The 23,475-nt window shown below is 46.2% G+C and overlaps 1 protein-coding gene and 1 non-coding gene across 3 annotated transcripts; one reads left to right on the forward strand and one right to left on the reverse strand.

Annotated features, from left to right (window-relative positions):
• Positions 1-8,750: 8,750 nt before the first annotated feature.
• On the forward strand, positions 8,751-22,367 carry LOC140400058 (histone H2B-like). Of its 2 annotated transcripts, XM_072489538.1 has the most exons (3): positions 8,751-12,210; positions 20,260-20,345; positions 21,852-22,367. In XM_072489538.1, exon 1 carries the CDS (start codon positions 11,541-11,543, stop codon positions 11,925-11,927), a length of 387 nt encoding a protein of 128 aa, XP_072345639.1. In that variant the 5' UTR covers positions 8,751-11,540; the 3' UTR covers positions 11,928-12,210; positions 20,260-20,345; positions 21,852-22,367. The 2 variants fall into 2 exon arrangements, with proteins under 2 accessions (XP_072345639.1, XP_072345640.1); XM_072489539.1 differs by lacking the exon at positions 20,260-20,345.
• trnam-cau (transfer RNA methionine (anticodon CAU)) lies at positions 19,949-20,020 on the reverse strand. Its single transcript has one exon. It is a non-coding gene; the product is annotated as a tRNA-Met (tRNA).
• Positions 22,368-23,475: the final 1,108 nt, after the last annotated feature.

The raw sequence follows: 23,475 nt of genomic DNA on the forward strand, positions 1-23,475 counted from the left end.
AAGATATCTGTTAAGGCCCCAGCTATTTTGTCCCTCACTTCCCTCAGAAACCTGGGAGAGATCCCATTCGGACCTGGGGACTTGTCCACCTGAATGAAAATGAAATGAAATGAATGAATGAAATGAAATGAAATGAAAATGAAATGAAAATCGCTTATTGTCACAAGTAGGCTTCAATTAAGTTCCTGTGAAAAGCCCCTAGTCACCACATTCCGGCGCCTGTTCGGGGAGGCTGTTACGGGAATTGAACCGTGCTGCTGGCCTGCCTTGGTCTGCTTTCAAAGCCAGCGATTTAACCCAGTGTGCTAAACAGCCCCTTTAATGCCTTTTAGAATACCCAAAACTTCCCCCTTACTTATGCCGACTTGACCTAGAGTATTTAATCATCCATCCCTAGCCTCAACATCCGTCATATCCCTCTCCTTGGTGAATACCGATGCAAAGTACTCATTAAGAATCTCACCCATTTCCTCTGACTCCACGCATAAATCCCCTGTTTTGTCTTTGAGTGGGCCAATCCTTTCTCTAGTTACCCTCTTGCTCCTTATATACGAATAAAAGGCTTTGGGATTTTCCTTAACCCTGTTTGCCAAAGATATTTCATGACCCCTTTTAGCCCTCTTTGTTGCGCGTTTGAGATTTGTCCCACTTTCCCGATATTCCTCCAAAGCTTCATCAGTTTTAAGTCACCTAGATCTTATGCATGCTTCCTTTTTCATCTTAGCTAGTCTCACAATTCCACCCGTCATCCATGGTTCCCTAATCTTGCCATATCTATCCCTCATTTTCACAGGGGCATGTCTGTCCTGCACTCTAATCGACCTTTCCTGAAAAGACTCCCACATTTCAAATGTGGATTTACCCTTAAACAGCTGCTCCCAATCCACATTCCCTAGCTCCTGTCGAATTTTGTTAAACTTGGCCTTTCCCCAATTTAGTACTCTTCCTTTAGGACCACTTTCGTCTTTGTCCATGAGTATTCTAAAACTTACGGAATTGTGATCGGTATTCCCAAAGTAATCACCGACTGAAACTTCAACCACATGGCCGGGATCATTCTCCAATACCAGGCCCAGTATGGCCCCTTCCCGAGTTGGACTATTTACACACTGCTCTAAAAAACTCTCCTGGATGCTCCTTACAAATTCTGCTCCATCTACGCCTCCAACACTACATGAGTCCCATTCAATATTGGGGAAGCTAAAATCTCCCATCACAACCACCCTATTGCTCCTACATTTTTCTATAATTTGTCTACATATTTGTACCTCTACTTCACGCTCGCTTTTGGGAGGCCTGTAGTAAAGTCCCAACAATGTTACTGCACCCTTCCTATTTCTTAGCCCTACCCATATTGCCTCGGTGCTCGAATCCTCCATCGTGCCCTCCTTAATCACAGCTGTGATATCATCTCTGACCAGTAATGCAACTCCTCCACTCCTTTTCCCTCCCTCTCTATCCCTCCTGAAGCATCTATACCCTGGGATATTTAGTTGCCAGTTTTGCCCTTCCCTCAACCAAGTCTCAGTAATACCAATAACATCATATTCCCAGGTACTAACCAAGCCCTAAGTTCATCTGCCTTACCTGCTACACTTCTCGCATTGAAACCTCTGTCCCTTTGCGTTCATCATCTCTTCCCTGTCTACCCTTCCCCTTAGCCACATTGAGTTTATTATCTAGTACCTTACTGGCTTTAGTTGCTGCCTCTTTACGACCTCTAACGTCCTAATCTGGTCCCCATCCCCCTGCCACATTAGTTTAAAACCTCCACAACAGTGTTAGCAAAAGCGCACTCTAGGACATTGGTTCCAGTCCTGCCCAGGTGTCGACCATCCAATTTGTAATGGTCCCACTGCCCCCTGAACCGGTTCCAATGTCCAAAAAATCTGAAACCCTCCCTCCTGCACCATCTCTCAAGCCACGTATTAACTCTGACTATTCTTGAATTTCTAATCTGACTGTCTCGTGGCACTGGTAGCAATCCTGAGATTACTACCTTTGAGGTCCTACTTTTTAACTTGTCTCCTAACTCCCTAAATTCTGATTGTAGGACCTCATCCCGTTTTTTACCTATATCTTTGGTGCCTATATGCACCACGACAACTGGCTGTTCACCCTCCCCCTTCATTATTTCCTGCAGCCGATCTGAGATAACCCTGACCCGTGCACCCGGGAGGCAACATACCATTCGGGAGTCTCATTTTCGACCACAGAAATGCCTGTCTATTCCCCTTACGATTGAATCCCCTATGACTATAGCCCTGCCAGTCTTTTTCCCGCCCTTCTGTGCAGCAGAGCCAGCCATGGTGCCATGAGCCTGGCTACTACTGCCTTCCCCTGGAGAGTCATCTCCCCTAACAGTATCCAAAACGGTATACCTGTTTTGGAGGGAGATGGCTGCAGGGGACACCTGTACTGCCTTCCTGCCCTTTCTCTGCCTTTTGGTCACCCATTCGCTGTCGCCCTTACCAATCCTAATCTGCGGTGTGACCAACTCACTGAACGTGCTATCCACGACCTCCTCAGCATCGCGGATGCTCCAAACTGAGTCCATCCGCAGCTCCAGAGCCATCATGCGGTCTAAAAGGAGCTGCAGCTGGACACACTTCCTGCACATGAAGGAGTCAGGAGCATCTGCCGTGACCCTGAACTCCCACGTAGAGCAAGAGGAGCATAACACGGGTCTGGGATCACCTGCCATTTTTACACCCCCAGCAGTAAATTTGAAAGAAAAAATGTACACCTCTTCTCAGCAAGCACAGACTCAGCAACCACTGCGCCCCGCACGATAACACCTAATGGAAAAGAAAAACTACTTACCAGTCAAGCCAATCATTTACCTGCAGGCTGTGACATCACGGTTCAACGTCTTTCTACTTCTACCTGCCCTCAAGTATCCCTCTTGATCTTTACTCGGCTGGGATCCTTACAGAGATTGTCTTCTTTTTTTTTTTGGTTAGAGGAGGAGGTAGGGAGGGAAACACTGAAGAAGTGTTTCGGGTTTAACTGTCACTTGACAACAGCTCTTCCACAAACCACCTTTTGGATGCAGTGATCGCAATGTACAGATGCAAATTGTCCCCACAACAGCCAATCAGCAGCTCCGCTCTATTGGGCCGTGCTGGATGCTTGCCTTGACTTGAACACCGAGGGTGTCTTGCTCAGGTACACTTTCTGGATGCAGTGACCGCAATGCGGTCTATATGATAGACAGACAGTGAGGATAAAACACAGTCACACACCTGTTACTGAGCAGTAAAATATGTTATATATCACAGAGACAATGAAGGTAAAACACACTCTCTCTCCCCACACACTCACACTCATGCAGATTATTTCTCACACTCGCACACTCCCTCACACAGACTGACACACTTTCTTGTATATGCTCCCTCACACACTCACACTCTTTCATATTCACACACTTTCAGATACTCACACTCAATGTCACAACAGTAACTGACTAATAAGCAGTACAATGTGCATCATATATCATAGAGAACAAATGATGGTAAACCACACACTCACACTCTCTCTCACACACACCAGTATCTGGGCAGGAACAGTAAAATATGTTTTATATATCAAAGAGAGATAATGAGGGTAAAATGCAAACATGCTCACAAACACACATGCTCACACACGCACTCTCTCATACACACGCACTCTCTCATACACACGCACTCTCTCATACACACGCAGTCTCTCATACACATGCACTCTCTCATAAACACACACTCTCTCATACACACGCACTCTCTCTCATACACATGCACTCACGTACACACGCTCTCGCACTCACTCTCACACAGGCACTCGCTCTCATACACGCACAGAGCGAGTCAGTGAGGGTAATACACACTTTCACACACAATAATGCGGTTAGATGCCAAGAGAGAAGATCAAACCAAGCTAGAGTCACAGACAGACTGTCGACGGTTGTGGCAAGGACTAAACAACATAACGGGCTACAAAGCGAAGCCGAACAGTATATCTTGCAGCAGCGCACCCCTCCCCGAGGAACTTAATGCATTCTATGCTCGGTTCGAGCAGGTAACCAACAATCCGCTGGCGAGTGCCCCAGCAGCCCATAATTCACCCATACCCACCATCACAGCTTCCGAAGTCAGATTGGCCTTCCTGAAAGTGAACCCTTGGAAGGCGACGGGCCCAGACGGGATCCCTGGTCGTGCACTCAGAGACTGCGCGGAGCAGCTGGCAGAGATATTCGCGGACATCTTTAACCTGTCCCTACTCCACTCCAAGGTCCCCACCTGCTTCAAGAAGACCACCATCATACCGGTACCAAAGAAGAACCAGGCAACGTGCCTCAATGACTACTGACCAGTGGCCCTGACTTCAGTCGTAATGAAGTGCTTTGAGAGGTTGATCATGAAGCACATCACCTCCATACTCCCAGAACGCCTTGATCCACTGCAATTCGCATACCACTGCAACCGGTCCACACCAGGCACCATTTCCCTGGCCCTACACTCATCCCTAGAGCATCTATTTATTGACTACAGCTCCGCATTCAACACCATAATCCCAGCCAAGCTCATATCAAAGCTCCAAAACCTAGGACTTGGCTCCCCACTCTGCAACTGGATCTTCGATTTTCTGACCAACAGACCACAATCAGTAAGACTGAACAACAACACCTCCTCCACAATAGTCCTCAACACCGGGCCTCCGCAAAGCTGCATACTTAGGCCCCTACTCTACTCCCTGTACACACATGACTGCGTGGCAAAACTTGGTTCCAACTCCATCTACAAGTTTGCTGACGATACGAACATAGTGGGCCATATCTCGAATAACGACGAGTCCGAATACAGGAGGGAGATAGAGAACATAGTGGAGTGGTGTAGCGACAACAATTTCTCCCTCAATGCCAGCAAAACTAAAGAGCTGGTAAATGACTTCAGGAAGCAAAGTACTGTACACACCCCTGTCAGCATCAACGGGGCCGAGGTGGAGATGGTTAGCAGTTTCAAATTCCTGGGGGTTCACATCTCCAAAAATCTGTCCTGGTCCACCCACGTCGACGCTACCACCAAGAAAGCGCAACAGCGCCTATACTTCCTCAGGAAACTAAGGAAATTCGACATGTCCACATTAACCCTTACCAACTTTTACAGATGCACCAATAAAAGCATCCTATCGGGCTGCATCACAGCCTGGTATGGCAACTGCTCGACCCTGGACCGCAAGAAACTTCAGAGAGTAGTGAACACAGCCCAGTCCATCACACAAACCTGCCGCCCATCCATTGACTCCATCTACACCTCCCGTTGCCTGGGGAAAGCGGGCAGCATAATCAATAATCCCTCCCACCCGGCTTATTCACTCTTCCAACTTCTTCCATCGGGCAGGAGATACAGAAGTCTGACAACACGCACGAACAGACTCAAAAACAGCTTCTTCCCCACTGTTATCAGACTCCGAAATGACCCTCTTATGGACTGACCTCATTAACACTACACCCTGTATGCTTCATCCGATGCCAGTGCTTATGTAGTTACATTGTATATGTTGTGTTGCCCTATTATGTATTTTCTTTTATTCCCTTTTCTTTTCATGTACTTAATGATCTGTTGAGCTGCTCGCAGTAAAAGGTATTTTTCTGCGAGCAGCTCAACAGATCATTAAGTACATGAAAAGAAAAGGAAATAAAAGAAAATACATAATAAGGCAACACAAGGTACACAATGTAACTACATAGACACCGGCATCGGGTGAAGCATACAGGGTGTAGTGTTAATGAGGTCAGTCCATAAGAGGGTCGTTTAGGAGTCTGGTAACAGTGGGGAAGAAGCTGTTTTTGAGTTTGTTTGTGCGTGTTCCCAGACTTTTGTGTCTCCTGCCCAATGGAAGAAGTTGGAAGAGTGAGTAAGCCGGGTGGGAGGGGTCTTTGATTGTGCTTGTCGCTTTCCCCAGGCAGCGGGAGGTGGAGATGGAGTCAATGAATGGGATGTGATGGACTGGGCTGTGTTCACGACTCTCTGAAGTGTCTTGCGGGTTTGGGCAGAGCGGTTGCCATACCAGGCCGTGATGCAGCAGCTAGGATGCTTTCTATGGTGCATCTGTAAAAGTTGGGAAGAGTTAATGTGGACATGCTGAATTTCCTTAGTTTCCTGAGGAAGTAAAGGCCCTGTTGAGATTTCTTGGTGATAGCGTTGATGTGGGTGGACCAGGACAGATTTTTGGAGCGGTGTACTAGGAATTTGAAACTGCTAACCATATCCACCTCGGCCTCATAGAAACTGACAGGGGTGTGTACCATTCTTTGCCTTCTGAAGACAATGAAGGGCAGCACGGTAGCATGGTGGTTAGCACAATTGCTTCACAGCTCCAGGGTCCCAGTTTCGATTCCCGGCGTGGGTCAGTGTCTGAGCGGAGTCTGCACGTTCTCCCCGTGTGTGCGTGGGTTTCCTCCGGGTGCTCCGGTTTCCTCCCACAGTCCAAAGATGTGCAGGTTAGGTGGATTGGCCATAATAAATTGCCCTTAGTGTCCAAAATTGCCCTTAGTGTTGGGTGGGGTTACTGGGTTATGGGGATAGGGTGGAGGTGTGGGCTTGGGGAGGGTGCTCTTTCAAAGAGTGGGTGCAGTCTCGATGGGCCGAATGGCCTCTTTCTGCTCTGTAAATTCTATGATTCTTTAGTTTTGCTGGCATTGAGGGAGAGGTTGTTGTCGCTGCACCACTCCACTAGATTCTCAATCTCCCTCCTGCATTCTGAGTCGTCGTTATTCGCGATCCGGCCCACTATGGTCGTATCGTCTGCAAACGTGTAGATGGAGTTGGAACCAAATTTTCCACTCAGTCGTGTGTGTACAGGGAGTATAGTAAGGGGCTAAGTAGGCAGCCTTGTGGGGCCCAAATATTAGAGCTAACATTAGAGCAAATATGGAGGAAAATTTCAGAGAAGAGGAAAAGTAATAGGGTTGTGATAGTGGGAACAGTGGGGGATCTCAACTTCCCCAATATGAACTGGGGTAGTCATAGTGCGAAAGGTTTAGAGGGAGCGGAATTCTTTAAATACATCCATGAGAACTTTTTAAGCCAGTACGTAGAAGGACAGACAAGAGAGGGGCGGTCTTGGACTTCACTTTCAGTAACGAAGCTGGACAAGTGGTTGAAGTATCGTTGGGGGAGCATTTTGCAGACAGTGATCATAACTTCATTAGATTCAAGATAGTCATGGAAAAGGACAAGGATGGACCTGAGATCAAAGTTCACAACTGGAGGAAGGCTGATTTGAATCAGATCAGATCTGATTTGGCCAGAGTGGATCGGGAGCAGACACCTTTAGGTAAATCTGTGACAGAACAGTGGGACACATTCAACAAGGAAATAGGGAGAGTACACGGCCAACATGTTCCAATCAAGAAAAGGGTGGGACCAACATATCTAGTCAACCATGTATATTGAGAGATATACAGTGTTGGATAAGTAGAAAAGGGGAGGCTTGTGGCAGATATCGAGGGCTCAAAACAGCAGAAGCGAAATGGATTGAATGTTTCGAAGAGGTGAACAGGTGTGTAGATGAGTGAAATGCATTTGACGTAATCTACTTGGACTTCAGCAAGGCTTTTCATCAGGTCCCACATGGGTGACTGATGTGAAGACACATGCCCAAGGGACTGAAGGAAATTTGGCAAATTGGATCCAAAATTGCTGAGTGGCAGGAAGCAGAGGCTGTTGGTGGAGGAGTGTTTTTCTAACAATAATAATTGCTTATTGTCACAAGTAGGCTTCAATGAAGTTACTGTGAAAAGCACCAAGTCGCCACATTCCGGCACCAGTTCGGGGAGGCCGGTACGGGAATTGAACCTTCGCGGCTGGCATTGTTCTGCATTACATGCCAGCTGCTTAGTCCACTGTGCTAAACCAGTCCAGAGCCTCTGATTGGAAGATCGTGTCCAGTGGTTTCCCACAGGGATCAGTGTTGAGGCCCTGGCTGTTTGTGGTTGATACAAATGCTTTAGATATGAATATAGGAGGGTTGATCAGTAAGTTTGCTGCTAATATGAAATTTGGTGGGGTGGTAAATATTGAGGAGGATAGCCTCCGAATACAGGAGGACACAGATGGACTGATCAGTGGCAAACGGAATTCAATCTGGAAGAGATGCACTTGGGCAGGACAAACAAGACAAGAAAATACATGATAAATGGCAGGACGCTGGGAGGCACGAAGGACCGGAGGGATCTTGGTGTGCATGTACACCAGTACCTTAAGGTAGCAGAGCAGCTGGATACAATGGTTAAGGAAGCCTATGGCAGTGTGGATCCATCTTTTTAACCGGGGTCCCATTTTTACCAACCGGCCATCCTTCGGGACCAACGCTGGGCGGCCTTTGCGACCATCGCGGCTGATCTTCGCGACCCACCATTTTCACTTGACTTTAATGTGACAGGTGAGCCTGCTTGGTCCCCACGATCTCACTTGCTTTGTTATTCAATGTTACATTTCTGATAATGACTCCAGCTGATGATTGAAGATCTCACTGCATCCGTTGAAAAAATTACAGAGGTTTGTCCTCGAACTCACCATGTTTATTCTTCAAACATCTTTGACAATTTGAGGTTTTAAACATTCATTTGCCAGTAATTCCCTGTATGTAACACCCATGAAATTTGACTACTGATTGCAGTGGCACAATTTATAAACCCACCCCTCAAATAATCATCGTTGTGCTGCTTTGTTCCTGTTTTCAGCTTCTTCATGGGTTGTTCACCAGAGGCCCTGGAGTTCACTCCAGCACTGCTGGCAGCTGCTAAATGGAGGAATCTCTCTCGGGCCCAGAACACGTGATGTCAGCGTACGGGGCGTGTGACCTGCAGTCTGCCAGCGCTTCCACTGGGAGGACTCGAGAATTTGCTGAAAATAACTGGCATAGGACAGTGCACTGACATCAGGAGGAGCCGGTACACCTTGCGCGCTAGATGATAAGGCAGGCATGCGCGGGATGGCCGTTAATCTCAAACAGCCATAACGGCCGACACTTTTAAAAGCTGGTCGTGACCATTGGCCATTCCTCCCGCAATCTTGATCACCGCCAACATCCTGGAACCTTCCTGAGATCCACCCACAGGTCACAACCCTGAGCTTGAAAATGCCAGGCCTATGGTACCACAGTCTATATTAGCCGAGGCATAGAGTTTACGAACACGCAGGTTCTGCTGGAACTGTAAAATGTTGGTAAGGCTTCAGCTACAGTAATACTCACACTCACACACTGTATCAGAGAGTGAGTAAATCCCACACTCACACACTGTATCAGAGAGTGAGTAAATCCCACACTCACACACTGTATCAGAGAGTGAGTAAATCCCACACTCACACACTGTATCAGAGAGCGAGTAAATCCCACACTCACATCCTGTGTCAGAGAGTGAGTAAATCCCACACTCTCACACTGTATCAGAGTGAGTAAATCCCACACTCTCACACTGTATCAGAGAGTGAGTAAATTCCCCACATAAAACGCTGTATCAGAGAGTGAGTAAATCTCACACTCACACACATATCAGAGAGGGAGGAAATCCCACACTCACATACTGTATCAGAGAGTGAGTAAATCCCACACTCACATACTGTATCAGAGAGTGAGTAAATCCCACACACACCATCAGAGAGTGAGTAAATCCCACACTCACACACTGTATCAGAGAGTGAGTAAACCCCACACTCACACACTGTATCAGAGAGTGAGTAAATCCCACACTCACACACTGTATCAGAGAGCGAGTAAATCCCACACTCACATCCTGTGTCAGAGAGTGAGTAAATCCCACACTCTCACACTGTATCAGAGTGAGTAAATCCCACACTCTCACACTGTATCAGAGAGTGAGTAAATTCCCCACATAAAACGCTGTATCAGAGAGTGAGTAAATCTCACACTCACACACAGTATCAGAGAGGGAGGAAATCCCACACTCACATACTGTATCAGAGAGTGAGTAAATCCCACACTCACATACTGTATCAGAGAGTGAGTAAATCCCACACACACCATCAGAGAGTGAGTAAATCCCACACTCACACACTGTATCAGAGAGTGAGTAAATCCCACACACACACTGTATCAGAAAGTGAGTAAATCCCACACTCACAGACTGTTCAGAGAGCAAGTAAATCCCACACACACACTGTATCAGAGAGTGAGTAAACCCCACACACACACACTGTATCAGAGAGTGAGGAAATCCCACACTCACACTGTATCAGAGAGTGAATAAATCACACACTGTATCAGAGAGTGAGTAAACCCCACACTCACACACTGTATCAGAGAGCAAGTAAATCCCACACACACACTGTATCAGAGAGTGAGTAAATCCCACAGACACACTATCAGAGTTTGTAAATCCCACACTCACACACTGTATCAGATAGTGAGTAAATTCCACACTCACACACTGTATCAGAGAGTGAGTAAATCCCACACTCTCACACTGTATCAGAGAGTGAGGAAATCCCACACTCACACACTGTATCAGAGAGTGAGGAAATCCCCCACACACACACACTGTATCAGAGAGTGAGGAAATCCCACACTCACACACTGTATCAGAGAGTGAGTAAATCCCACACTCACACACTGTATTAGAGAGTGAGTAAATCCCACAAACACACTATCAGAGTGAGTAAATCCCACACTCACACACTGTATCAGAGAGTGAGTAAATCCCACACTCACACACTGTATCAGAGAGTGAGTAAATCCCACACAAACACACTGTATCAGAGAGTGAGTAAATCCCACACTCACACTGTATCAGAGAGTGAGTAAATCCCACACTCACACACTGTATCAGAGAGTGAGTAAATCACACACTCACACACTCTATCAGAGTGAGTAAATCCCACACTCTCACACTGTATCAGAGAGTGAGTAAATCCCACACTCACACACTGTATCAGAGAGTGAGTAAATCCCACACTCACACTGTATCAGAGAGTGAGTAATTCCCACACCCACACACTGTATCAGAGAGTGAGTAAATCCCACTCACACACTGTATCAGAGAGTGAGTAAATCCCACACTCACACACTGTATCAGAGAGTGAGTACATCCCACACTCGCACACTGTATCAGAGAGTGAGTAAATCCCACACTCACACACTGTCTCACACTCACACTCACATATTACAAGACACTCACAGTTCTTGAATGAACCCCACAGTCCTGCACATTCCCTCTGTGGTGAAGAGTCCCTCTCACCGACAGACAAGTGACTTTTCCCGGTGGATCTTTACACACTGACAAACTGGGACTGGGGACATTGTTTCTGAAATGTAGTTCATGTTTGTATAAGATGGTTTCTGATTGGTGGAAAATCCTAATTTTGACTGGTCTGCTTTTATATTTAATCAAATAAACAGAACATAACTGGCTGTCCTCATGTTCACAATGTCCAATCACAATCATTCCTTTCCCCATTCCTCATTAGCATAGATGTGAGGCTCTGTCTATTTAATCAGCGCTCGGAAGGGGTTTGCTTTATTTCTGGGTGATATTGACGATGGCTGACGAGAAGAAACCAACATCGAAACCAGCTTCCAAGAAGGGAGCCAAGAAAGTCATTAAGAAACCGGCAGTAAAGGGCGGCAAGAAGCGGCGAAAGTCGAGAAAGGAGAGTTACTCCATCTACATCTACAAAGTGATGAAGCAGGTTCACCCCGACACCGGCATCTCCTCCAAGGCCATGAGCATCATGAACTCGTTCGTCAACGATATTTTCGAGCGCATCGCGGGTGAGGCTTCCCGCCTGGCCCATTACAACAAGCGCAGCACCATCAGCTCCCGGGAGATCCAGACCGCCGTGCGCCTGCTGCTGCCCGGGGAACTGGCCAAGCACGCCGTGTCGGAAGGGACAAAGGCGGTGACCAAGTACACCAGCTCCAAGTAAAACTCCACAATGGACTGAAAACCACCCCAAACACAACGGCTCTTTTAAGAGCCACCCACAATCTCTGTGAAAAAGCTGCACCATCTTTTCCCGCATTGACTTGATGAGAAATCTCTTTGTGGAGGATAGAGATTTGTCCCGTTCCAGAATGTTGTGAATGTGGCTTCATACCCGCCCGTCACAGACAGTTTCACACAGAACAGAATCAAACTGAATTGAGAGCGGATTTTAAACCCAGTCTGGTATTTGTGACGGACAATGAGGAGAAACACAATTTCAGGAGGTAATTATTTCAATTTAATGATAACTATATTCAGAGTTTAACAACTAGTGAGTTAAATTCATCAGGAAATTATTATTTTTTTCTCTCGGGTGATGTGTTTCCCGCTCCCGGAACAGAGTAAAGGCGGGAATGAAGAGGTTATTTTCGGGCTGATCTGTTTATTCCGCAGTTTTCCCAGGAGACGGAATCAGCGAGATTTGAGCACACACAGGGCCTGAGTCCATTGCAGCGCTTTAAGATCTGCCTCTCCCCGGCCCTCCCTATTCTCCGGACACAAAGCTGCCTGTTCCACCGGCTGGATAGAGTCGGGGATTCTCTCCACACTTCCCAGTGTAACATTCCCGGCCGCTTTCAGGAGAGAGGCTCCGAAATCAGCCCTTTCTCTCTGTCCCTGTGAAGCCTGTGTGAAGGAGTTGGTTGGTAATCTCGATGTTTCTGCTTTTGCAGTGAGCTGAGATTTGCTCCGTTTTAAATTGCTGAACGGGGTCTTATTACCGCCGGTTACAGAGAAGAGATTGACAAATTCAATCTGTTACTAAAATAGCGCCCGGATTCTGGGATGGAAAAATCAATAAACAGATCACCAAGTGTGAGATTCAAATAGTTTCCTGAACATTGAGCCGTTCCGTTATTTGGGTTTTCCTGAACTGAAATTGGCGGGAGTTTCGAATTTGAAAATGTCAGCCAATCAAAACTCCACATTCTTCTCCCTGGCCTGTGATTGGTTAATGGTTGACTGTCCTTTAGTTTTTAAATATCATTTGTTTCCACAGACAAATACCAGAATCTTCTGAAGATGAATAAATGTGATGTTTCCTCCACACAAGTTACAGGGAAGAGTGTCTCCACCTCCTTCCCACACACATTGTCACTGACAGAGCAAAGAGACACAGACAGGTCATCAGTTCCACAGTCTCAGGCAGCAGAAACTGTTCCAGAGACACATTTTCAACCCATCAATCAAACAGCAGGAGAGACAGACGCTGTGTCCATGTCACCCTAACTCAGTACCACTGACAGGAGGCCCCATAAATCCCAGTGCAAATTCTCACCCATTCTCATCATCACTGTATCAGTTCCACAATGGAGCAGCTTAGTGAAATAATCAATATCAGAGAAAACTGACACATGGTTTCAGGTTAAGGATTACACAATTAACCGTAATAATGTACTCTGAGATTCGAGTTAAATACCAGTTACATCACTCACATCAGGGGTGGCTGTACTAATCCTCAGAGTGCGTCCTCACAAATACATTAGCTGCAAACACAAATATCAGGTGCATTCTCAGATTGAGATATGCTGAAAGCGACAAAGATACAAACTGATTCTTGTTTAAAACCCACCTAGTTTATGAAAATAAAAGATACAATATAATTTTGCTGACTATGAACTGAGATGTAATTTGCAAACTATTGGAAAATTCTCACTGAATCTGTCCCTGATGGAAGATACTGTATCAATTCCAGACTGTGGTCCATTTTACATTCATGTCAAAATTCTGACTCTGAATCAGATTGAGTGGCACAGATCAAATCAATGTGTACAACCTGAGTTAAACTTCCAGAGCAATCCAGTATCAGGTTGAAGGTTACATTATCTTTCACAATTGTGTTCTGATATTAAATGCTGGTCCAAAACTCTCGCATTGTTTGCTTCAAACCTCCCACAGCAATGGTTTCTTTCAGTGCTGGAAATTTACGTGGATTGAATGCAAACTTATAAACTGTCCCAGAGATTGAAATGTCACATCCTGAACCGCATCCTCCCACTGAGTCACAGAGCCTGACAGGTACAGGATAATCCTCAAACACATATTCAGACTAAGATCCATCATCACACTGAGTCCTGCAGTGTGACAGATGCAGGATATTTCATAGACACATGTTCAGAGTAGGATCTGAACGCATTGCGCAGGTCAAGGAGACACAGCCTGAGTGAGTGAGACACAGACAGAGTGAGAATTTGGTAATTTGGTGCAGTGAGGTAACCAGGAAAGGTAAGTGGTTAATCTAATTTTGCTGTTTTTCAGTTAAAAGTGCAGTGTAGATTAGTGTCTGATTGGCTGAAGCTGCCCCCACCCTAATTGCTGAAAGGCAGTTATCTGGCAGTCACCTGAGGCCTGTTGAGGGGCACAAAGGTACACATTGTATTCTTCTCTTTGAAGTTTTAGTGTGAGTCATCCTAAAGTCTGTATAAAAGACAGACAGAAAGTGAACTTAGTAAGCATTGCGCAGGTCAAGGAGACACAGCCTGAGTGAGTGAGACACAGACAGAGTGAGAATTTGGTGCAGTGAGGTAATTCGGTGAAGAGTGGGAGAAGGTGCTTTTTCTCGGCTGTTTTGTTCTCTCTCTTTTTTCGGGCCTAATTTCGGGAGCCGTTCGGAGGAGGAGGAGCAGTCTCTGTGAGGATAAAAACCTAACGGTAACTTCGTTTTCCAGTTTTTTCCCCCCAAAAGTGACGGCAGAGGGAAGCTGTGATCTGATTGGTTGATAGCAAATCTGCCCCAAATTTAAAAAAAAACACAGCTAAACTCGGACACTTAAATTAAACTAATTAATTAATTAGTGATGGCTGGTCAGGTGATGTGCTTGAGCTGCTTGATGTGGGAGCTGGCAGATCCCATTGCGAGCTGCAGCGATCACATCTGCTGTAAGTGTTGGCTGCTCGAAGAGCTCCGGCTCAGAGTTGATGACCTGGAGTCTGAGTTTCAAACACTGAGGCACATCCGGGAGGGGGAGACTTACCTGGACACTGTGTTTCAGGAGGCAGTTACACCTGTCAGAGTAAGTAGTTTAAATCCTGCCCGTGGCCACGGACAGCAGGGTGTGACTGCAAGTCAGGCAGGTAAAGGGAACCAGCAGTCAGGAACTCAGGAGCCTCATCCCTTGACCCTGTCCAACAGGTATGAGGCACTTGCTCCCTGTGTGGATGGCGAACAGGGCTGCAGGAAGGATGAGTCAGCTGACCAAGGCACCATGGTTCAGCAGGCCATTCAAGGGGAGGGAGTAAATAGGCAAGTTGTAGTTGTAGGGGATTCTATTATCAGGGGGATAGATAGTATCCTTTGTGAGCAGGATAAAGAGTCCCGCATGGTATGTTGCCTGCCCGGTGCTAGGGTGCGGGACATCTCTGACCGGCTTGAAAGGATACTGGAGAGGGAGGGGGAGGATCCAGTTGTTGTGGTCCATGTCGGTACCAACAACATAGGCAAGTCTAGGAAAGAGGACCTGTTTAGAGATTATAAAGAGCTAGGATTCAAATTAAAAAACAGGTCCTCAAGGGTCATAATCTCCGGATTACTGCCTGAGCCACATGCAAATTGGCATAGGGAGGCAAGAATAAGGGAAGTTAACACGTGGCTGAAAGAGTGGTGTGGGAAAGAGGGGTTCCTTTTCATGGGACACTGGCATAGTTTTGGGACAGGGGGGACCTATACCGTTGGGATGGTCTCCACCTGAACCGAGCTGGGACCAGTGTTCTGGCGAAAAGAGTAAATAGGGTAGTCAATCGGACTTTAAACTAGAGATTGGGGGGGAAGGGAAAGTCAGGGAACCAAGAGATGAAGTAATCAGTGGGAAGCGTAGCTGCTTAGGAATACAAAAAAGCACGAAAAGACAAAACTCAGGAGAGGTTACAAGAGTCCCCATCCCACAAAATATGACACAGTGTATGGAAAGGCTCAGTAAACCAAAGTCCACCACACTATGAAAACAAAAAGGGACGGTCAATAGAGAATTAAAGGTGCTATATTTAAATGCGCGCAGTGTACGGAACAAGGTAGATGAGCTTGTGGCCCAGATTGTGACTGGCAGGTATGATGTGGTAGGCATCACAGAGACGTGGTTGCAGGGGGTTCAGGACTGGCATTTAAACATCCAGGGATTCACAACCTATGGAAAAGACAGAGAAGTGGGCAGAGGGGGCGGGGTTGCCTTGTTAATTAGCAATGAAATTAAATCAATAGCACTCAACGACAGAGGGTCAGATGATGTGGCGTCTGTGTGGGTAGAGTTGAGGAACCACAATGGCAAAAAAACCATAATGGGAGTTATGTACAGGCCTCCTAACAGTGGTCAGGACTGCAGGGCACAAAATGCACCACGAAATAGAAAGGGCATGTCAGAAAGGCAAGGTCACAGTGATCATGGGGGACTTCAATATGCAGGTGGACTGGGTAAATAATGCTGCCAGTGGACCCAAGGAAAGGGAATTCATTGAATGTTTACAGGAGGGCTTTTTGGAACAGCTTGTGATGGAGCCCACGAGGGAACAGGCCATTCTGGACTTAGTGTTATGTAATGAGCCAGACTTGATTAAAGATCTTAAAGTAAGGGAACATTTAGGAGGCAGTGATCATAATATGGTAGAATTCAATCTTCAATTTGAAAGAAAGAAGGTAGAATCAGATGTAAAGGTGTTACAGTTAAATAAAGGTAACTACATGGGCATGAGGGAGGAACTGACGAAAATCGACTGGGAGCAGAGCCTAGTGGGAAAGACAGTAGAACAGCAATGGCAGGAGTTTCTGGGAGTAATTGAGGACACAGTACAGAGGTTCATCCCAAAGAAAAGAAAGGTTATCAGAGGGGGGATTAGGCAGCCATGGCTGACAAAGGAAGATAGGGAATGCATCAAAGCGAAAGAGAAAGCCTATAATGTGGAAAGAGTAGTGGGAAGTCAGAAGATTGGGAAGGCTACAAAAACAAACAGAGGATAACAAAGAGAGAAATAAGGAAAGAGAGGATCAATTATGAAGGTAGGCTAGCCAGTAACTTTAGGAATGACAGCAAAGGTTTCTTTAAATACATTAAAAACAAACGGGAGGCAAAAGTAGACATTGGGCCGCTCCAAAATGACGCTGGTAATCTAGTGATGGGAGACAAGGAAATAGGTGAGAAACTAAATAGGTACTTTGCATCAGTCTCCACAGTAGAAGAAATGAGTAATATCCCAACAATTCCGGAGAGTCAGGGGGCAGAGTTGAATATGGTAGCCATCACAAAGGAGAAAGTGCTAGAGAAACTAAGAGGTCTAAAAATTGATAAATATCCGGGCCCAGATGGGCTACATCCTAGAGTTCTAAAGGAGATAGCTGAAGAAATAGTGGAGGCGTTAGTTATGATCTTTCAAAAGTCACGGAAAGTCCCAGAGGATTGGAAAATCGCTGTTGTAACCCCCCTGTTCGAGAAGGGAACAAGGAAAAAGATGGAAACTTATAGGCCAATTAGCCTAACCTCGGTTGTTGGCAAGATTCTAGAATCCATTGTTGAGGATGAGATTTCTAAATTCTTGGAAGTGCAGGGTCAGATTAGGACAAGTCAGCATGGATTTAGTAAGGGGTGGTCGTGCCTGACAAACCTGTTAGAGTTCTTTGAAGAGATAACAAATAGGTTAGACCAAGGAGAGCCAATGGATGTTATCTATCTTGACTTCCAAAAGGCCTTTGAGAAGGTGCCTCACGGGAGACTGCTGAGTAAAATAAGGGCCCATGGTCTTCGAGGCAAGGTACTAACATGGATTGACGATTGGCTGTCAGGCAGAAGGCAGAGAGTTGGGATAAAAGGTTCTTTTTCAGAATGGCAACCGGTGACGAGTGGTGTCCCGCAGGGTTCAGTGTTGGGGCCGCTGTTCTCTTTATATATTAACGATCTAGAAGACGGGACTGAGGGCATTCTGGCTAAGTTTGCCGATGATACAAAGATAGGTGGAGGGGCAGGTAGTATGGAGGAGGTGGGGAGGCTGCAGAACGATTTAGACAGTTTAGGAGAGTGGTCCAAGAAATGGCTGATGAAATTCAACGTGCGCAAGTGCGAGGTCTTGCACTTTGGAAAAAGGAATAGAGGCATGGACTATTTTCTAAACGGTGACAAAATTCATAAATGTCTGAGGATCCTGGGATTATATTCATTGGAATTTAGGAGGTTGAGGGGAGATCTAATAGAAACTTACAAGATAATGAATGGCTTAGATCGGGTGGACGGAGGGAAGTTGTTTCCATTAGCAGGGGAGACAAGGACCCGGGAGCACAGCCTTAGAATAAAAGGGAGTCACTTTAGAACAGAGCTGAGGAGAAATTTCTTCAGCCAGAGAGTGGTGGTTCTGTGGAATTCATTGCCACAGAGGGCGGTGGAGGTCGGGACGTTGAGTTTCTTTAAGACAGAAGTTGATAAATTCTTGATTTCTCGAGGAATTAAGGGCTATGGAGAGAGAGCTGGTAAATGGAGTTGAAATCAGCCATGATTGAATGGTGGAGTGGACTCGATGTGCCGAATGGCCTTACTTCCGCTCCTATGTCTTATGGTCTTATGATCCATCCTCACACTGAGTCCTGGAGCATGACAGATTCAGGATTACTCTCAAACGGTTGTTCAGAGTAAGCTGCTGAAAGACACTGTACTCACTCATAAATAGCAATCACAAAAAGCAATCAGACTCAACAATTGTACCTCTGAGAGATTTAGAAATGGTTAAAAGACTCTCAGAGAGGAAACAATAATGACATACAATTGGAAGACTGTGCGCGCACACACAAGCATACACATGCACAGGTATTCACACACAGCTCTACACACGTACACACACAGTGTACAGGCCCACACATATTATACACACAGTTGCACACACACGGATACACAAACATACACACAGGTATAATATACACGTGTACACACACAGTATACAGGGTCACACACATTATACACACACAGTTGTACACACCCGCACATACATGTATACACACACAGGCACATAAACATTCACACATATTTTCAGACACACACACATACATAGAAACATGCATGTACTCACAGACACAGATATACACAGAGACAGATACATTACATCAGAGAAATAATTAATCCAGCTGCAGTGAAGTAACAGAGATATAGTTCTAATACATGATGGTGAGTGGCTGGAGGAGAGCCTCCAGGTCGCGGTGTCGGCCGCCCTTGTCCCTCTCTAGATGGTGGTGGATGTGGGTTTGGAAGGTGTTGCCAAAGGAGCCTTGGTGACTTCCTGCAGTGAATCCTGTAGCTGGTATACACGCTGCCACTCTGCATCAGTGGTGGAGCGAGTGAGTGTTTGTGGATGGGGTACCGATCAAGCAGGATGCTTTGTCCTAGATGGTGTCAAACCTATTCAGTGTTGTTGAAATTGCAACTGTTAAAGGAGATGGAAATTATTCCAATACATTCCTGATTTATGCTGTGTCGACAGGGTTTGGGGAGTCAGGGAGTGAGTGCCTCGCCACAGGAGTCCGAGTCTTTGGCCTGCCTTCTAGCCACAGTGTTTATATGACCAGTTCAGTTTCTGCCCAATGGCAATCAGTCAGATGTTGGCAGTGGGGTTTCAGTGATGGGAATTCCGGTGAATGTCAAGGGGCGATGGTTAGATTCTCACTTATTAGAGATGGTCTTTGCCTGGAACTTTTCAGCCCAAGCCTGGATATTGTCCAGGATTGCTGCATTTGGACATGGACTGTTTCATTAACAGAAGAGTTGTGAATAGTGCTGAACATTCTGCAATCATGGAAAGCCTGTGTGTGTTTGCAGCATTTACAGCGTGTGTCCTGTGGGAGTAAATGCCATTTCAGACATTGGTTGCACAAATTAAGTGTTTGCTGGAACCCCCTTCCAGCCGAGTAAAAAACCCGTTTCCTGGAAAGAAATGTCAGATAGACTTGTGGTGAGAAGCTAAATGTTTCTTTTGACTGTAACGGAAAGTATAAAAAACAACTAGCAGAGAATGGTTTCGATCCATCGACCTCTGGGTTATGGGCCCAGCACGCTTCCGCTGCGCCACTCTGCTCCATATTTGTTACTGCGTTGAAGCGACACAATTCCTTACTCCCGCAATGTTGTTCATCAGGACCACATGTGCTCGACAGCGCACCCTGGCGGCACAATTCCACTGTGCAACTCACCAACAATGCAACACACACACACACAGCAGCTGGACACTGTCACCTTACACAAGATAACACACATCGACTGACTGGTCATATATAGAAAGTGTTCCCATTAAGTTCCAGTGTTCTCTGTCTTCAGGTGATGTCCCGGAGGACTGGAGAATAGCCAATGTTGTTCCTTTGTTTAAGAAGGGGAGCAAGGATAATGCAGGGACCTACAGATCGGTGAGTCTTACATCAGTCGTAGGGAAATTACTGGAGAGAATTCTTCGAGACAGGATCTACTCCCATTTGGAAACAAATGGATGCATTAGAGAGAGGCAGCACGGTTTTGTGAAGGGGAGGTCATGTCGCACTAACTTGATAGAATTTTTGGAAGAGGTCACAAAGATGATTGATGCAGCGAGGGCAGTGGATGTTGTCTATATGGACTTCAGTAAAGCATTTGACAAGGTCCCTCATGGCAGACTGGTACAAAAGGTGAAGTCACAGGGGATCAGGGGTGAGCTAACAAGATGGATACAGACCTGGCTAGGTCATAGAAGGCAGAGAGTAGCAATGGAAGGGTGCGTTTCTGACTGGAGGGCTATGTCTGGTGGTGTCCCGCAGGGATCAGTGCTGGGATCTTTGCTGTTCGTAGTATATATAAATGATTTGGAGAAAAATGTAACGGGTCTGATTAGTAATTTTGCAGACGAAAACAGGTTGGTGGAATTGCGGATAGCGATGAGGACTGTCAGAGGATACAGCAGGATTTAGACTGTTTGGAGACTTGGGTGGAGAGATGGCAGATGGAGTTTAATCGGGACAAATGTGAGGTAATGCATTTTAGAAGATCTAATGCAGGTAGGGAATATACAGTGAATGGTAGAACCCTCAAGTGTATTGACAGTCAGAGAGATCGAGGTGTACAGGTCCACAGGTCACTGAAAGGGGCAACACAGGTGGAGAAGGTAGTCAAGAAGGCATATGGCATGCTTGCCTTCATTGGCCCGGGCACTGAGTATAAGAATTGGCAAGTCATGTTGCAGCTGTGTAGGACCTTAGTTAGGCCACACATGGAGTATAGTGTTCAATTCTGGTCGCCACACTACCAGAAGGATGTGGAGGCTTTAGAGAGGGTGCAGAAGAAATTTGCCAGGATGTTGCCTGGTATGGAGGGCATTATGGAGGGCATTAGCTATGAGGAGCAGTTCAATAAATTTGGTTTGTTCTCACTGGAACGACGGAGGTTGAGGGGTGACCTGAAAGTGGTCTACAAAATTATGAGGGGCATAGACAGAGTGGATAGTCAGAGGCTTTTTCCCAGGGTAGAGGGGTCAATTACTGGGGGGCATAGGTTTAAGGTGTGAGAGGCAAGGTTTACAGGAGATGTATGAGGCAAGTTTTTTTACACAGAGGCTAGTGGGTGCCTGGAACTCGCTGCCAGATGAGGTGGTGGAAGCAGGGACGATAGTGACATTCAAGGGCATCTTGACAAATACATGAATAGGATGGGAATATAGGGAGACGGACCCAGGAAGACGAGAAGATTTTAGTTCAGGTGGGCAACATGGTCGGCTCAGGCTTGGAGGGCCGAAGGGCCTGTTCCTCTGCTGTACTTTTCTTTGTCTTTGTTCTTTGTTGTAAAATCTCCCCTCTTTCCTCTTGTGTGACTGTGTTATCTGCATCTTCACTCTGTTATTGACAGGTCTTCCCTGATGTTAATTAAACTGCTTTCCGATATTTCAGTATATTCTCTACCGCTGAACTGTGATTTCTACTGTGGAACCGAGATCTCTACTGTGTAACTGCTCTCTGCTGTGGAATATGATCTCTGCTGTGAACTGTGCCTCTGCTGGGAAACGGCGACCTCTCCTGTGGAAATGTGCTCTCTGCTGTGTTACTGTGTTCTCTGCTGTGAAACTGTGCTCTCTGCTGTGTTACTGTGTTCTCTGCTGTGTTACTGTGTCCTCTGCTGTGGGACTGTGTTCTCTGCCGTGAACTGTGCGCTCTGCTGAGAAACTACGATCTCTCCAGTGGAAATGTACTCTCTGCTGTGAAACTGTGCGCTCTGCTAGGGAAACGTGGACCAGATGTGATGCAGCTGAGGATGCTGAGTGATGTAACGTGGACATGGTGAAGTTACTGGCCAGACATTTCCGAATTCTATTTTTGTTTTGAATGGACAGCTACAATCCACGTGTTTATTCCAGGACACAACAATGAATAAAAATGAATCAGTGCTGAGCAGATTCTAACATCCCACACCTCCAGTTTGTTCTTATTGAGAACCCCGTCCTCGATGGAAGCTTTTGCTCTCCGAATCAGACCACCACCTCCTGGGAATACAGCAGCGATACCTCCAAGATCTGATCTGTAACAGAATCACAGAATAATAGTGTCCCCTCGTGACTGAGGGGAACAGGTGCTCCCTATCCGCCCTGTCTATACCTATCATAATCTTGTACACCTCGATGAGTTCACCCCTCAGTCATCTCTTTTCCTGCGTGAGAGAGAAAACAAGCCTATCCACCTCTCTTCATATCCTAAATGTTCCATCCCAAGCACCATCCTGCTGAATCACCTCTGCAACCCACCCAGTGCAGTCACATATTTCCTAGAATGTGGTGACCAGAATTGCACACGGTACTCCAGCTGTGACCTCCCCAACATTCTATACAACTCCACCATGACCTCTCTGCTTTTGTAATCCATGCCCCGATTGATAAAGACAAATATCTCAAATGTCTTTTCCACCACCCTATTAACCTGCCCTTCTGCCTTCAGAGATCTATGGACAAACACTCCAAGGTCCGTTTGTTCCTCAGGACTTCCCAGTGTCAGGCCATTCACATTAATCCAATAATAATAATATTATATTCTTTGTTGTCACAAATAGGCTTATATTAACACTGCAATGAAGTTACTGCGAAAATCCCTACCAAATGGATCACATCTAATTTTGCAGCGTGAAATTTCATCAGCCACTTTTCTGCCCATTTGACCATCCCGTCTGTATCTTCCTGTAACTCAAGACACTCAACCGCACTGTGAGCTTGAAACTCAGTGAAAGGATTTCACCCTCCTCTCGGAACCTGATCACCACCTCAATCCCAACATTCAGCTTGGGTGGGCAGACAAGACAACGTCCTTCCCGCAGGCTCCCCAGCACAGACTGGATAATATCCCAAACTCGTATCCTGCTATTGTCACATTGCTCCACCACCTTGTTCTCTTCACAAAACGCCAGGAATCTCAGACCAATTCTTCAGACCTTTGATTCTCTCTTCAAACAACATCTTGTCCCTGATTAAGTCCATCTTGAGAAGAGGGGCTCGGTATTCTGAGTTTCTCTGCAGACATCCGGTTGCTG

The sequence above is a fragment of the Scyliorhinus torazame genome, chromosome 24 (assembly GCF_047496885.1).
Source record: "Scyliorhinus torazame isolate Kashiwa2021f chromosome 24, sScyTor2.1, whole genome shotgun sequence".
Classification (NCBI taxonomy): Eukaryota; Metazoa; Chordata; class Chondrichthyes; order Carcharhiniformes; family Scyliorhinidae; genus Scyliorhinus; species Scyliorhinus torazame.